The sequence below is a fragment of the Bubalus bubalis genome, chromosome 5 (genome assembly GCF_019923935.1).
Source record: "Bubalus bubalis isolate 160015118507 breed Murrah chromosome 5, NDDB_SH_1, whole genome shotgun sequence".
NCBI lineage: Eukaryota > Metazoa > Chordata > Mammalia > Artiodactyla > Bovidae > Bubalus > Bubalus bubalis.
In genome coordinates, this window is record NC_059161.1 from 108,477,033 (window position 1) to 108,492,905 (window position 15,873).

The 15,873-nt window shown below is 38.6% G+C and overlaps 1 protein-coding gene across 1 annotated transcript; it reads right to left on the bottom strand.

The window, feature by feature from the left end:
- Nucleotides 1-11,118: 11,118 nt before the first annotated feature.
- LOC102409174 (olfactory receptor 145-like) lies at nucleotides 11,119-12,054 on the bottom strand. The gene has a single exon (XM_006057710.4). It carries the CDS (start codon nucleotides 12,052-12,054, stop codon nucleotides 11,119-11,121), a length of 936 nt encoding a protein of 311 aa, XP_006057772.4.
- Nucleotides 12,055-15,873: the final 3,819 nt, after the last annotated feature.

Consider the following 15,873-nt stretch of genomic DNA (forward strand, 5'->3'; position numbering starts at 1 on the left):
TCCAGTTCTAACTGTTGCTTCCTGACCTACATACAGATTTCTCAAGAGGCAGGTCAGGTGGTCTGGTATTCCCATCTCTTTCAGAATTTTCCACAGCTTATTGTGTGACCCACACAGTCAAAGGCTTTGGCATAGTCAATAAAGCAGAAATAGATGTTTTTCAGGAACTCTCGCTTTTTCAATGATCCAGCAGATGTTGGCAATTTGATCTCTGGTTCCTCTGCCTTTACTAAATTCAGCAGTTAAATATTTAAATATATATATACATGTCATGAAGTCACTCAGTCGTGTCCGACTCTTTGTGACCCCATGAACTGTAGGAGCCACTAGGCTCCTCCATCCATGGAATTTTCTAGGCAAGAGTACTGGAGTAGGTTGCCATTTCCTTCTCCATATATATGCATGTATATTTATATATTCTTTTTCATATTCTTTTCCATTATGGTTTATCACAGGATGTAGAATACAGCTCTCTTGCTATGCAGTAAAACTTGGTTGTTTAGCCATCCTATCTATAATAGTTTGCCTCTCCTAACCCCAGACTCCCAGTTCTTCCCTCCACCATCACCCTATTATGGCAGTCACAAGTCTATGAACACCATTTTGAATATCTAGTCATAGAGGTCTATTTTTCATGGGCCACCAAATCGCACTTTATAACCTCTTGAGTCCCCTTAGGTAATCAATCCATTGCATAAAGTTAAGGTTTGGTTTTTGTTGGAAAAGAATTATATGCCTTAGTACATAGTATACTTTTGCCTTTATAACAAATTAATGGCCACATTTCTTTTTATTTTACTTTAACTCATCACCCAGAAACCATGTCTCATTATATATAACTATTATATTGTTGCTAAGAAAATGTGTTATCAATCTTACGATATACTAGGAATTTATTGCTATGAGTCCTGAATAATAAGTGGGTTCACAGCAGAGGTTGGAGGAGGGCATGACAGGCAGACTAACTGAAGAAAACCAAAAACTGGAAGCCCAATAAAGCCTTGCATATGAAAATACACATACATCTGGACAAAGGCAAGTGATAGTATGGGCTGAATCACTGAGTGTAAGACAGGGAGATTGTTGAAGCTGTAAAAAATGATAATCACTCTTCCCACTCTCTGCACGTTCAGTAGAGAACTGAGAAATGAGACACAAGAGCCTCACAAAAGGGAAATCAAAAGATCAGCTTCATACTAGTAAAGTTAACTGGAGGATACAGCTTAGTTCTGCAGTCGAGGAGAGTTTCTCTAAATCCCTCATTGCCTTCCCCAGATAAGCCTGATGAACCCAGGAACAGGAAAAATGGACAGCATCAGGCCTTCCCTATGAAGGGATACATGATGCCTGCTGTGTCTGTAAGATGTGTCCAATTCTTTGCGGATACAAAGAGTCCAGCCTATGGACTGTAGTCATAGACTCATACTGCCTATGGAATGTAGCCCACCAGGCTCCTCTGTCCATGGGATTCTCCAGGCAAGAATACTGGAGTGGGTTGCCATGCCCTCCTCCAGGGGATCTTCCTGACCCAGGGATCAAACCCTTGTCTCTTACATCTGCCTGCACTGGTAGGCAGATTCTTTACCACTAGCAACATCTGGGAAGGGACACATGAAGGAGGAGACAAGTCTTGGTCCAGGGGACAGGCCAGTCTTGTAAAGAGGCCCAAAGGGGACTGGGCCATTCATTCCCAGTTCAGTTTCACAGCTTCACCAGTCACTCTTCTCCCTTAGGGAAGAGAAATACAGGATATGGATAAAGAGAAAAGTTTCTTCCCATTCTTTACTCTCCTAGGGCATGGAGGGACAGGTACCAATTTTAGAGGAATCATCTGCTTTGGGCCAAAGAGAATTTGGCCATTTGCAGAGAAGAGGAATAATTGCTCAAACCAGGTTGTCTCTTGTGAATAAACATATAATTACTTATTTCACATATGCACACAGTTGTATGTTAAATTCTTGCTTCCAAAGTTCCATAAATATAGCTCAGAACCGCTTCACTGTTGAAACATGTGCTTTTCAAATCGTCTTGAAAAAGAAACTTGAAATGTAAAGACTACAGTTTCTCAGAGACTGTTCTCCAGCCCAGCTATTTGCATGTATTGGTCAGTGACCAGCCCTGTTTATAGGAACCTAGGTCATTAGGCAAATACATAAAACCAGATCTATTTGAGGAGCCTGCTCTCCCAAACCATATGTCACTTCAAGATGAGAAAAGGTGGACACTGCTCTAGAACAACTCACCAGCACTTCCTACTTGCAATAACGTTCCTGAATTCCAAGAAGGGACAGGGCACTCTACTCTGCCATTTCTCATGTGAGGAAAGAGAGGCACAGAGATGTGCAGTTGTCGACCATAGTCTTTGGCTTACACCTGTCACTCTGTCCTGTGGGTTGTTGGAGTAGGCAAGAATACTAGAGACATCTGGATGAGGTTTTAAAAGCATTTCCTTGATTCAGAGAAAACAAAAACAGCTTTTGTCTCTGCCTCAGGATAGAGAAAATGGAGGCTGGTGAAAACCACAAGTACGTGAGAGATGAAGATGGTCAGTCTAATGCTCATGACTACAGAATCCACCAGCTTGTGAAAGAAGTGCCGATAAAAGAGATGCTGATGAGAAGCAGCTTAACAGCACATGCAGTGGTCGATGGTGTTTGGTCCCATTGTCACCGAGTGGGGTATTACCCCACTAGGACCTAACCCAATACAAACCAAGTATCAGCCGAGAGCAGACCTGAGGGACACATATTCCACGGTGACCTCAGGCCGCAAGTAATGAGAAAGTGATCACTAATGACAGAGGAGCAGAAGAAAAGAATAGAATCTTGCACTTCAAGTTAGTGAAAATGAACTCCCTGATGCAGAATTCATTATCATTTTAAGGGAAATGACAAAAAAGATAGGAGAGATAAGAAGACAAGCTCATGAGAATGTTGAGGAGAGTATCCAGCCCAGTAAAAGTGACCAAGCTCCAGGAATGAGAAGAGTGTGGGATGGAGTTGTTGTCCATTTGTGAAGCATATAAAAATAGTCACTGTAGATGCATTTTCCAGAGCCTGTCTCTTCAGGGAAGTCATTTCTGCAGGTAGGAGGAAAAAACCTCTTTATGGGCCAATATTCCATGACTCAGAGATGAGAATTTCTATTGCCATAACAGGAGAATGACTAGTCTTAACATAGGAGGATGCCTTCCTGTGTCTTTCTACATTTGTGAATACAACCCCCTGTTTGAAAAATGTCCCAACAGTCAGTAGCTCAGGGAGGCCAGTGACTCAGGGTGAGCGACAACTGGAGTGTGCACTGGAAACCCCATCCTCACAGCAAAGACAGAGGTGCAGCATCTCAGAGATGTTCAATAATTTCCCAGGTTGCTTAGGAAACACATCTTGAAGAAGGGATGAGAACTGGAAAGAGACCTAGAGATATCATGATCTCTGATTCCATTGTTTCAGTCACCCCCTCACCCCAGAACAAAATTAGAGCAAGAAGTAGTCCCCAAATCCTCAGATTTCAGGGCTTCATGTTAGAAACAAGGACAAAGAGAGACATGGGATGCTGCCATGCAACCACTCCCCCTTGTTCAGCTTAGCATTAGCAATACGGAGTCTTACAGTCTGCTCTCCCTGAAACGAAAAGGCTTGCATGGTGTAGGAAGAGGAGTGTCCTAAGCCTGTATCCTTCTTTTTCCTGTGATGTCCGGAAAATTAATGCCTACATTATCCTGGAATCAATTCTGAGCCAAAGACCATGGTTTTACATCAAGGTCTTCCCCAGATAGTTCCCTCCAGTTGTAGAAAAGACACATCATCTGTTCATGACACTGAGATCAGAGCATGATGTTTAAAGGGGGGCTTCTTTTACATGTATATACATATCGAGATCTGGCTGGAACCCAAAGACGTTTCCCTCAGGTGCTCTCCTAGGAGAAGTATCTGCAAAAGAAACCAAAAAAATGTAGTTTTCACAAACAGAGCTCATTTAGACTTCTGTCCAGAATTTCTATACCTGCTATCCAAGAAGAGAAGCAGGAGCCCCTCTTCCAGAGCCGTAGATGGGATGCAAAGTTGACTCTAATTGGGAATCCCTTTGCTGGTTCTCAGCAATAATGGCAAATTTCAGTAACACAATGTGTGGGTTGGTTAGGGTCCTAACACACTTAACCTACAAAGCCCCTCACCACATTACCTTTCTCAGTAAAATTGTTTAGACACTTCAAAGCTACCAAAGACTTTGCCTTATCAAATAACAATGAAATCTGCCTCAAAATGGTTTAAAATCTGTGAAGGAAGTAAATGCTGTATTACCATTGACTCCATGGAAGCAGTAATGTGCCATGTAGAGACAGCAGGGAAGAATCACACATAGCCATGGTGACATTTTTCTAAAGATACCTCATTTTTGGAGGCCAAGAATCCAAATACATATCCTCTATTATTTTGGCTAAGGTAGAAGTTCACTGCATGAATGATTCATGCTTTTATTCAATAATTATTCCATTATCCCATCATTTCTGCATTTGAAAAAGTATTGAAAAATTACACCCAGTTGCTGTAAAAAGTTTCCTTTAAAACACGGTGTTAACTGAATGACAGTGCATTTTTTTTCTAGAATTTACTTTGCTAAATAATGCTATGTATTTGTTCATAAAATGACATAAAATGCAGTAAGGTCTTTTTATGTTATGTTTCTTGTTTTTGTATCTTAGTTGTTTTGTTTTGATTGTGGTAAGATCACTTAACATGAGGCCTGCCCTCTTAAATTTTTAAGTGTGTGATACAGCATTGTTAATTATAGGTACAGTATTGTACAACAGGTCTCTGGAATTTATTCATCATGCCAAACTGAAACTTCATACCTATTGAAAAATTGGAGTGGGCATAGCACCTTCAAATTCAAGTGGGATAGTGAATCCTTACACCTGGTGGTCTCTTGCCTAAATTTCAGGACAGTAATCAAGGCACATGCTGCTGCTGCTGCTAAGTCGCTTCAGTTGTGTCCGACTCTGTGTGACCCCACGGACTGCAGCCTACCAGGCTTCTCCATCCATGGGATTCTCCAGGCAAGAACACTGGAGTGGGTATCAAGGCACATAGATAGGAGCAAAACCTTAGGGTCTAAGAATGCCCTGAAAACCAGATGTGAAGTTTTCACTGGCATGGAAAAATTAGATTTTAAAATACAAGTGCATCTGAACAGAAGTGTTACATTCTGGCACTGGGATACAAAGGGAGACATTGGAGGACTATATAACATGTTTAAAACTATATATTGTTGAGACTGAATGTGGACAGAAAAGGCAGAGGAGAGAATAAGTATCAAAGGAAGTTTTTATTTTTTTTAATTAAGGGAGTTTTTAAAGGTAAAATAGGATTGCATATATCCAGTAATAGAAGTCTATAGAGATGGAGATATTAAAGATATAAAAAAAGATGAGGAAATTTTGAGAGAATAAAATCCCAAAGAAGATGAAAAGCAATTGACAAAATACAACATCCACTCATGCTTTTAAAGTATTTTTAGAGAATGACAGATACTTCTTTAAGATGATAAAATATGTAAAACTCAGATCAAAAGCCAGCAACTTAATTTGAAAACCCTTGAGACATCTTTAATTAGAACTAGCAGAACCAAGATGCCTACAGTCTCCACTATTACTTAACATTGTATTAAAAGTATTAAAGTGCAATTATAAATGGGAAAGGAATTAGAGGCTAAGACTCAAAAAGAAACAGCCAAAATTATCTTTATTTATAGAAATGTAATCAGCATAATGGGAAAACCTGAGGAGAATTCCTGGAAAAACTTCTACAAAAAAAGATTATATTAAAGTATAAAGTTAACATATAATTCAGTAGAATTCACATATATAAACACTAATCAGAATATAATATGAAAGCTAGAACCCTTGTTATAGTAACAAAATAAAATAGAATTCTTAAGCATAAATCTAATTAGAAATGTTCAAACATAAATGAGGAAAATTACAAAACATTCCTAAATGTTACTGAAGTAGACCTGAAGAAAATGGTAAGGTCTGAATATCCAAAAATGTCAACCCTCCCTAAGCTTACTTATAAATTTAAGATGCAATAAATAAATATGCCATCAGTTTTTTCTAGAATTAGACAGATTAATTATAAAAGTTATGGCTTAAAATGAATATCCAGGAAAACCCAAAAAAAACTAAGAACAATATGTGGAAGGTACCTTCAAGATAGGAAAATGCTGTGAAGCTTCTATAATTAAAGCAGTGTGGTATTGACTTATGAATAGACTTACAGACCAATAAAGCAGAATGGAAAATACAGAAATAACTCAAGAGCCTATAAAACTTAGTATGTAATGAAGGCAACAGCTCAAGCCAGCAGGGAAATGAAGGACTTTTTTTTTATAAATGGTGATAGAACAACTGGATAGCCATATGGAAAAAGATAAAGTTAGATCCATTCCTCACACCATACACTGGTACAATTTCTAAAAAGATCAGACATTCAGGTTTTTTAAAAATCATGCAAACATTATGAAAAGATTAGTGAATTTCTTTATAACCTAAGAGGAAAGAAAGCATTTATAACTATGATTAAAATATGAGAAATAATAAAAAATTAAAACCTTAAAAACTTTTGTATCATAAGGAAAGTCAAAAGCCAAATCACAAAATAGGGAGGAAATATATGCAACTTATATCTCAGACAAAAAACTAATATAGTTTATATACAGTCCTCCTAAAAATTGGGAAAATCAAAATCCAGCAGAAAAGTGGGAGAAAGTTGTAAAAAGATCATCCATATAAGAAGTAATACCAACAGCCATTAAATACCTGAAAACATCTCCAATCCAAATTATAACAATGCTTAAAAACTATTTTTCACATATCAGGTTGGAAAAGTTGAAAAATGTTGAGCATATACTATGTTACAGGGACTGTAGGAAAGTGAGTGCTCCATTTATTGCTGAGGAGAAAGTAAATGTCAGTTCTCCCCCAAAAGATCCACAGATTGAATACAATCCCAATCAAAATTAATCTTCTCTAAGAATGAAAAGATAAACCATGGACCATTTAGAAATGTTAAGTTTAGCAAAGGACTAGAATTCAGAATATATAAAGAACTTTGACATCTCAATGAGAAAAAATAAATAAGCTACTTTTTTTTTTAATGGGGCAAAATTTAGATAGACATTTCACCAAAGAAGACATATGGATGACACACGTCCACATGAAAAGATGCTCATCACCATTTAGTCACTAGGGAAATGCAAACTAAAACCACATTGAGATACCATGACACATTTATTAAAAATCTTTTCAATTAAAAAGTGGGCCATACCAAGTATGGTGAGGAAGTACAGGAATTGAAAATCTTAAACACTACTCCTGAGAGTGTAAAATGGCACAACCACTTTGGAAAACTGGCAGGTTTTTGAAAAATTAAACATGTACCTATCATATGATCTCACTGTTCCACTCCTGTGTATTACTCAAGAAAGAAGAAGGACTATGTCCATACAAAGACATATACATGGATGTTCACAAGAGTTTTGTTTGTAGTGGCCCCAAAACTGGAAACAACCCAAATGGCTATCAACAGGGGAAAGACAAACAAATGGTAGTAGTGTGTCCATATACACTAGTAGCAGCAGTGGTGGTTGGTAGTATAATCATTCACTCAATGACTCACTACTCAACAACAAAAAATAATGAATTACTAATAGATGTAACAGCATAGAATAACCTCAAAATACTTAAACCAAGTGGCATAAACCAGACAAAAATGAACACGTACTGTACAATTACACTTTTAGAAAATCTTGAAAATGAAAGAAAGAAAACAAATCAGTGGTTACACAGAAAGAATGGGGGGAATGGAAGAGTTTCCAAAGGGACAAGACTGTGGTGATGGTTTCATGAGTGTGGACATATGTCAAAATGTATTAGAATTACAGTTTTAAACATTTGTTTAAAGTGTGTGCTGATTTAATTTATTTAAATTGTATGCCAATTATAGCTTCTTAAAACCCCTTTTAAAACATAAAAAGTAAATACATGTTTACTAAACTGAAAATACTTATAAGACTGCACTTTCATGCCCCAAGTACTCCACCCCTGCAAAGTATCAATCAAATAGAAGTAGAGATAGTATAAGCATAGCGTAGAGCCAGAAGATCAAGGGACCCAAAACGGTGACGGAGACAAAGCCACCAGGGGTTTGTTGTGTCTTCTTTCTCACTCGTATCCCTTTGCATTCCTCTTTCTCTGGCCTCAGGAAGAACAGTAAAGTCACTCTTAAGTAAGACACAGCCCTAACCATTAGATGCAAAGCTGACAAATCAAACCATGAAAAATAAGACCATCTGCAATCAAAAGATACTGTTAAGAATAAGTGAGACATGGTCTAAGAGAAAATAGATAATAGAGAGAGATGGAGGTAGAGGTAGACATAAAGATATGTGTATATGTACATACACATGTATATTACCTGTATATACACATGTGTTATACATGCATGTACATATATAAGCACACATGCAAATATATGGACTTGGATGTAGAATTTTTTTAATTCTTTTTTTTCCTCTTTTTTTAAAAAATTTATTTATTTTAATTGGCGGTTAATTACTTTACAATATTGTATTGGTTTTGCCATCATCATCATGAATCTGCCACACGTGTAATAAGAAAGCAACTAAAAATTCTGATTTTCAAGTGGGAGAAATACTTGAATAATTACTTTGCAGAAGATATCCAAATAGCCAATAAAAATATTAAAAGGTGCTCAACTTCATTACCCATCAGGAAAATGATAACTGAAATAAAAAGGCATTCTGCTACAAGACCTGAAAGGATAAATAAAAATGTTGAGTATTAATAAGGATGTAGAGAAACTGAAACTTTTGGACATTGTTGATAGCAGTGTAAACAGTTTTACTGGAAAGGAGAAAGAGGAAACTTTCTAATGTAGATGGAAAGGTTTTAGATCTTGAATTAGGTTGTGATTACATATACATATGCAAAAGTTCAATGAGTTATACACATGATTTGTGCACTTTACTATATGAAAGTTAATTACAAAAATTTTTGCAAAGGTTTCTGTTTTCTTTCATTAACTGCTTTGTACTGCATACCCTAATATACCAACCCCATTCATAAATTCTAGGTCTCCTGAATTCAAAGAACTATTCAATCTCATCTAAAGTGCAGTCCTCTTCTGTATGTTTATTCTTCTCATTGCAGCAACATTGGCCAGAATCAAAGGGAAAAACTAAGTTTTATCCAAACTTCCCTTATTTCCTAATACAATAACTTTCCTAAGGGAAAATTTATAAGTAATAATATTTCCCTAACACTTCAGTTGTCATTATTCTCAAAGAAATTTTACCAATAACGAGTTTAGTGAGTTTAAACCAACTGTTTTTTCTTTTTTGAATTTTTTATACAAAGCTATATTTACCATTAATAATACTGTGTATTTATAAATTTATCTTGAGATCAATATCTCTTTCCCATACGCCATGCTTCCCAGAAGGCACTAGTGGTAAAGATCTTGCCTGCCAGTGCAAGAAACTTAAGACATTTGGGTTCGATCCCTGGATCCAGAAGATTCCCTTGAGGAGGAAATGGCAACCCATTCCAGTATTCTTGCCTGGAGAATCCCATGGACACAGGAGCCTGGCAGGCTACAGTCCACGTGGTTGCAAAGAGTCAGACACGACTGAAGCGACATAGAGTGCACGCACACACACACACATATACACGCACATTTTCCATTCAATAATACTGTGTTTTTGTAAATTTATCCTGAAATCAACATTTCTTTTCCATTTGCCTCATCATTAGACTGTGATGGCAATCAGCAGTGCCTGAAAATTCAATAGTAATTGCCTCTCCTAAAAAGCAGTAGCTTGGTGCTGCCCTGATAACTCAATGTGTACCCACAGCCATCTACATCTCTGTCCCATCCTCCAGACAATAGAAATATTACAAGAAATAAAGAAATAAAATGCAAGCCACCTGTATAATTCTAAACTTTCTGATAGATAGATACATTAAGAAACTAAACAGATAAATTCATTTTAATTGCATTTTTATTCAACATAGTAGATCCAAAGTGTCAATTCAGCATGTAATCAATATAAAAGACAATCGATGAGGTATTTTACATTAGTTTTCATATTAATTATTCAAAGATCCAGTGTGTATTTTACACTTACACCATGTCTCAATTTGGATGATCACATTTCAAGTACTGGATACTGTATATGGCTAGTGGCTATTGTATTGGATAGTACAGCTCCCAGTTAACTCAGAATACAACCAAGGTACTCCTTGAAATGAAACTCCCAAGTTCTCGCCCATTAGTGTTGAAATACCTCCACCCTACATCTTTATACCCCATCAAATTACATTTCTCTCACCTGGAAGTTCTAATTCACTAAACTTTGTCCCTTGAGCTCCACCTACCAAGTCAGAGGTGCCCATCTTGCATTTATCTGAAATCTAGCATACTTCCCACTCACACACTACAAAATTCATCAGAACCGATCTTGTCGTTTTGCCAAGACCAACTCAACAAAATCTTTCACCTCCTACTCTCTTACAAAATGTGATATATTAAAATTATCCTGTGAGAAGTAGCATGAAATTACTGTGAACATATTCATAAGTGAAATGTGCTAGGTCAACAAACATGTGAAGTAGAATATTCCAAGAAAGACATGAGGCAAGAAAACATGGCATAAAGAAAACAAACTAGGTTGGGATTCAAGCTGAGTTTTCAGTCCCAGCTGTAGCACCAGGTAGTTCTATATTCTTGGGTAACATACATTTCTGAGTCTCCAAAGTGTGATGTATTATACACTGGCACTGGATTAAATGATTCCAAAGTCCCATTCAACATTGAATACCCTATAATATAGCAACTATTTCTGTAAAATAAAGAAGGAAGAGGGGAAATTAGGGTGAGGGAAGATAAATCCACTTGGGAAAAATTTAAATCTCCTTTATATATTGGACAGAGTGGAAGCCCTGGAACTTGAAGTCCACACCAAATAGCAACAACAATAATAACAAACATTCCAATAAAGAAATATGGGATCCTTTTTCTAATTTCTAATATTTCTTCAAGACAACATTATTCCGTCCAAGGTTTTCTTTAGGGCAAATTTGACATCCTTATTCCTCAAGCTATAGATTAATGGATTGAACATGGGCACCACAATGGTATAGAACAAGGAGGACACTTTGCCCTGATCAAGAGGTAAAATAGAAGGTGGTTTGAGGTACATAAAAGCTCCTGACCCAAAGAAAAGAGAGACTGCAAGTATGTGGGAACTGCAAGTACTGAAAGCCTTGGACCTTCCCTCAGTGGAGCTAATGTGGAAAATGCTAGAAAGAATAAAACCATAAGAGATAAAAATGGTCACAGTGGGCACCCCAATGCCAATGGTCACAACAATAAAGACGACCAGCAAATTTACATAAGAGCTGTTACAGGAGAGCTCAAGAAGGGGAATGATGTCACACATATAGTGATTGACAAGGTTGTCACCACAGAAAGCCAGAAATACTATATTTCCTGTATGGGCCATAGCCCCAAACACTCCCATCCCATAGACCCCCAACAAAAGGAGTAAACACACCTGAGGAGACATGGTGACTGTGTATACCAGCGGTTTACAGATGGCTACATAGCGGTCGTATGCCATTGCTGACAGGATGAAGGATTCAGAAAAGACAAAGAAACAGAAGAAAAAGAGCTGAGTCATACACCCTGCGTAGGAAATGATGTTCTTCTCTGAGACGAAACTTGTCAGCATTTTAGGGACGATGGCAGTAGAGAAACTAAAATCTATGAAGGACAAGTTGAAGAGGAAAAAGTACATGGGAATATGAAGGTGAGAATTCAGTCCAATCAAGGTTATCAAGCCCAGGTTCCCCATTACAGTGACCATGTAGAAACACAGAAACAAGAAGAAGAGGGGGATCTGGAGTTCTGGCTGATCTGTTAAGCCTGTGAGGATGAACTCTGTCACAGAGGAGATGTTCTCTTCAGCCATTCTCCTCTAGGAGAATCTGTGAGGGGAAATGAAGAGTTGTTCAGAGAAAGAGAGGAAAACAATCCTTCTTCAGAATGGCATTTGAACTGAGGGATTTTTGAGCTTCAGGAAGATGGCATTTCTTCATACCTACTCTCTTCTCATGGTACTCAAGTGCCATGAACCACCCTAGTAACTGTCTGTGGGTGAAATTTGCTTTCAGAGTAAAGGCTGATACAATCAAGGAGAGTCCATGAACTCATCTGGCCACTTTTTCCTGTACCCTTTCTGTGCACTTCCTCCCCTCCATAGCCCTTGGTCAAGTATGTAAGTCCTGGGGCCCTTTTCTAGGGTTACTCTTGAGACATGGAAGCCATTCAACCCTGACTAGACCTTCCACCTTGGGTCTCAAACTGAGCAGAGCAAGACGGTGAGGTCATGTGCCCAGGGTCTTTGGCTGGAATGGTTGTGAAATTATTATGTGATGATAATAATAATGATGGTTTCCCAGGTGGCTCAGTGGTAAAGAATCCACCTGTCAATGCAGGAGACCCAGAAGACATGGATTCCATCTCTGGGGCAGGAACATCCCCTGGAGGGGGAAATGGCAATACACTCCAGTATTCTTGCCTGGAAAATTCCACGGACAGAGGAGCCTGGAAGACTGCAGTCCAGGGGTTGCAAAGAGTCAGAAACGACTGAGCGTGCACACATGCACTAATAATAATGGAGTCATAATGCAAAGTTATCTATAAACTTTAAGAAAAAGAAAAGAAACACTTACAGAGCTCTAACTGTGGGGTAGTTATTGTTCTATATGATGTGTAGCATTATAGTTATCTCCATGTAACAGATGAGGACACTGGACTTAAGTGACTTGCACAAATCCCAGTTGTAACAGAAGGTGAACTCAAGTGGTCTGGCTCAGAGCATGATCTTGTAACCTCTCTGCCACAGGACAGACCAGGTCAGGCAGACGCTGAAGGATGAGTGAGTGTCTGCCTGACCTGGGATGAAGTAGCATCCTTTCCTTATACCTACAGACAAAAGGAAACTGAAGAATTTTATTCTTGATCAGAGATCTCAGTTGACCTCATTACAAGAGACTCCCTTGGGATTACAGCTCCAAGAGACCACCTTCCCCAGGGAAGAAGAAATGTTTATTTACGTCTCTGATAATGCTTGACAAGGCTTTTAATGACCTTTTCTTTTATTCAGGATACATCTTTTTAAGAACAAAGAAGTGCAAAGCAGTATGGCAAAAGTAATTCTTAAGACTTTGTATTGGGCACTTACTGTGTTCCAGAAACCAAAGTAACACACAAATAATTTTATCTCATTAATTCCTCATAACAACCTATTAATAAGTTAGACCTATTAATCTTCACTTTAAAAGAAAATGGGCACACAGTTTGTAGGCTCCAGAATCTTAACTCAAACTCTGGTCTCTCCAACTCCAAACTTCACAGGGGCCAAGGACATCGTGCTCATTGTATGTTACTGACAGCAACCAGTTTGTCTCTAGACATCAAGCCTGGCTACTGTAAATTGTACACATTCTCAAACAGTTTTCAGGAAGGAATTTCATTCAAATACAGACTAAAGAGGCAAGTTGTACTCTGCATCTCTTACCAGGAGTTTTATATACTAAGGATGACACAGGTTCATAGCCAAGAAATCAATCTTGATATGGGGAAACTTGAGGTTTGATGTGCCAATGGCTTAGAGAAGTTTTGGCTCTGGGATAATGACAGAAGTCCTTATACAAAAGTTATGATATCAAAGCACAAAGGCAGAAGTCTGTCTTCCTCCAGGCAAGTCTAACTAAAAGCACTGCACCCAGGCAGGTGTGTGGTTACAAGTTTGTGCACATACATCAGTGAGGACCTGCTCACCCTCAGCTAAGACTTAACAATGATGGTACTTTATCTTTCTGATATGCATTTAGAATTTTCCACGTCCCAGAGTAACCCTAACAAATCTCAATCCCACTGCACAAAAATTGAAAATGAAGAAAGATAATTCATTAAAATGGAATTAAAATAGGCTCTCCTTGAGATCCAAGTGTAAAGAAGATATGGGGTGAGGGGAGTTTCTCAGAGCACTCTAAGGGGATTTGTTATTTCAGAGACAGTTGTCATGGCAACCTGATTCCCAAATGTATCTTAAGCAGCACTCCTCTGAAGCTATGTTACCTGATGCTTAAGTACAAGCAGAAAGTAAAATCAGAAAGAAAAAAGAAAAGGCCATTTTGTTTTTCTATCTGTATGCACAATTGCACTCATCTCACATGCTAGTAAAGTAATGCTCAAAATTCTCCAAGCCAGGCTTCAGCAATACATGAACCATGAACTTCCAGATGTTCAAGCTGGTTTTAGAAAAGGCAGAGGAACCAGAGATCAAATTGCCAACATCTGCTGGATCATTGAAAAAGCAAGAGAGTTCCAGAAAAACATCTATTTCTGCTTTATTGACTAGGCCAAAGCCTTTGACTGTGTGGATCACAATAAACTGTGGAAAATTCTGAAAGAGATGGGAATAGCAGACCACCTGACCTGCCTCTTGAGAAACCTGTATGCAGGTCAGGAAGCAACAGTTAGAACTGGACATGGAACAACAGACTGGTTCCAAATAGGGAAAGGAGTACATCAAGGCTGTATATTGTCACACTGCTAATTTAACTTATATGCAGAGGACATCATGAGAAACGCTGGGCTGGAAGAAGCACAAGCTGGAATTAAGATTGCCAGGAGAAATATCAATCACCTCAGATATACAGATGACACCACCTTTATGGCAGAAAGTGAAGAAGAACTAAAGAGCCTCTTGATGAAAGTGAAAGAGGAGAGTGAAAAGTTGGCTTAAATTTCAGAAAACGAAGATCATGGCATCCGGTCCCATCACTTCATGGCAAATAGATGGGGAAACAGTGGAAACAGTGGCTGACTTTATTTTTTTGGGCTCCAAAATCACTGCAGATGATGATTGCAGCCATAAATTAAAAGATGCTTACTCCTTGGAAGGAAAGCTATGACCAACCTAGGCAGCATATTCAAAAGCAGAGACATTACTTTGCCAACAAAGGTCCGTCTAGTCAAGGCTATGGTTTTTCCAGTAGTCATGTATGGATGTGAGAGTTGGACAATAAAGAAAGCTGAGTGCCGAAGAATTGATGCTTTTGAAGTGTGGTGTTAGAGCAGACTCTTGAGAGTCCCTTGGACTGCAAGGAGATCCAACCAGTCCACTCTAAAGGAGATCAGTCCTGGGTGTTCATTGGAAGGCCTGATGTTGAAGCTGAAACTCCAATACTTTGGCCACCTGATGCGAAGAGCTGACTCATTTGAAAAGACCCTGATGCTGGGAAAGATTGAGGGCAGGAGGAAAAGGGGACGACAGAGGATGAGATGGTTGGATGGCATCACCAACACAATGGACATGGGTTTGGGTGGACTCTGGGAGTTGGTGATGGACAGGGAGGCCTGATGTGCTGCGGTTCATGGGGTCGCAAAGAGTCAGACAAAACTGAGCAACTGAACTGAACTGAACTGAATAGTACTGTCACCTGTCCAAAACCTGAATCCTTGAAAAATGACTTCCTTCTTCTATTTATTTCTAATTTACAAATTATATATTGTACATGAAATATAACAGGGCAGGTGAAGATTTACACATGATAAAATGTCTGCAAATATGTCTCATTCGTGTGCATTAGGTCTCAGACTTCTGGTTGTTCATCGGAGTTGTACAAGCATGGGCCCAAACCAATCCCCACCTGTCATAGAATTGTTTCCTGCCAGAGTCCAACTCCAGCAACCAGGGATTCAACCTGAAGAGGTGAAC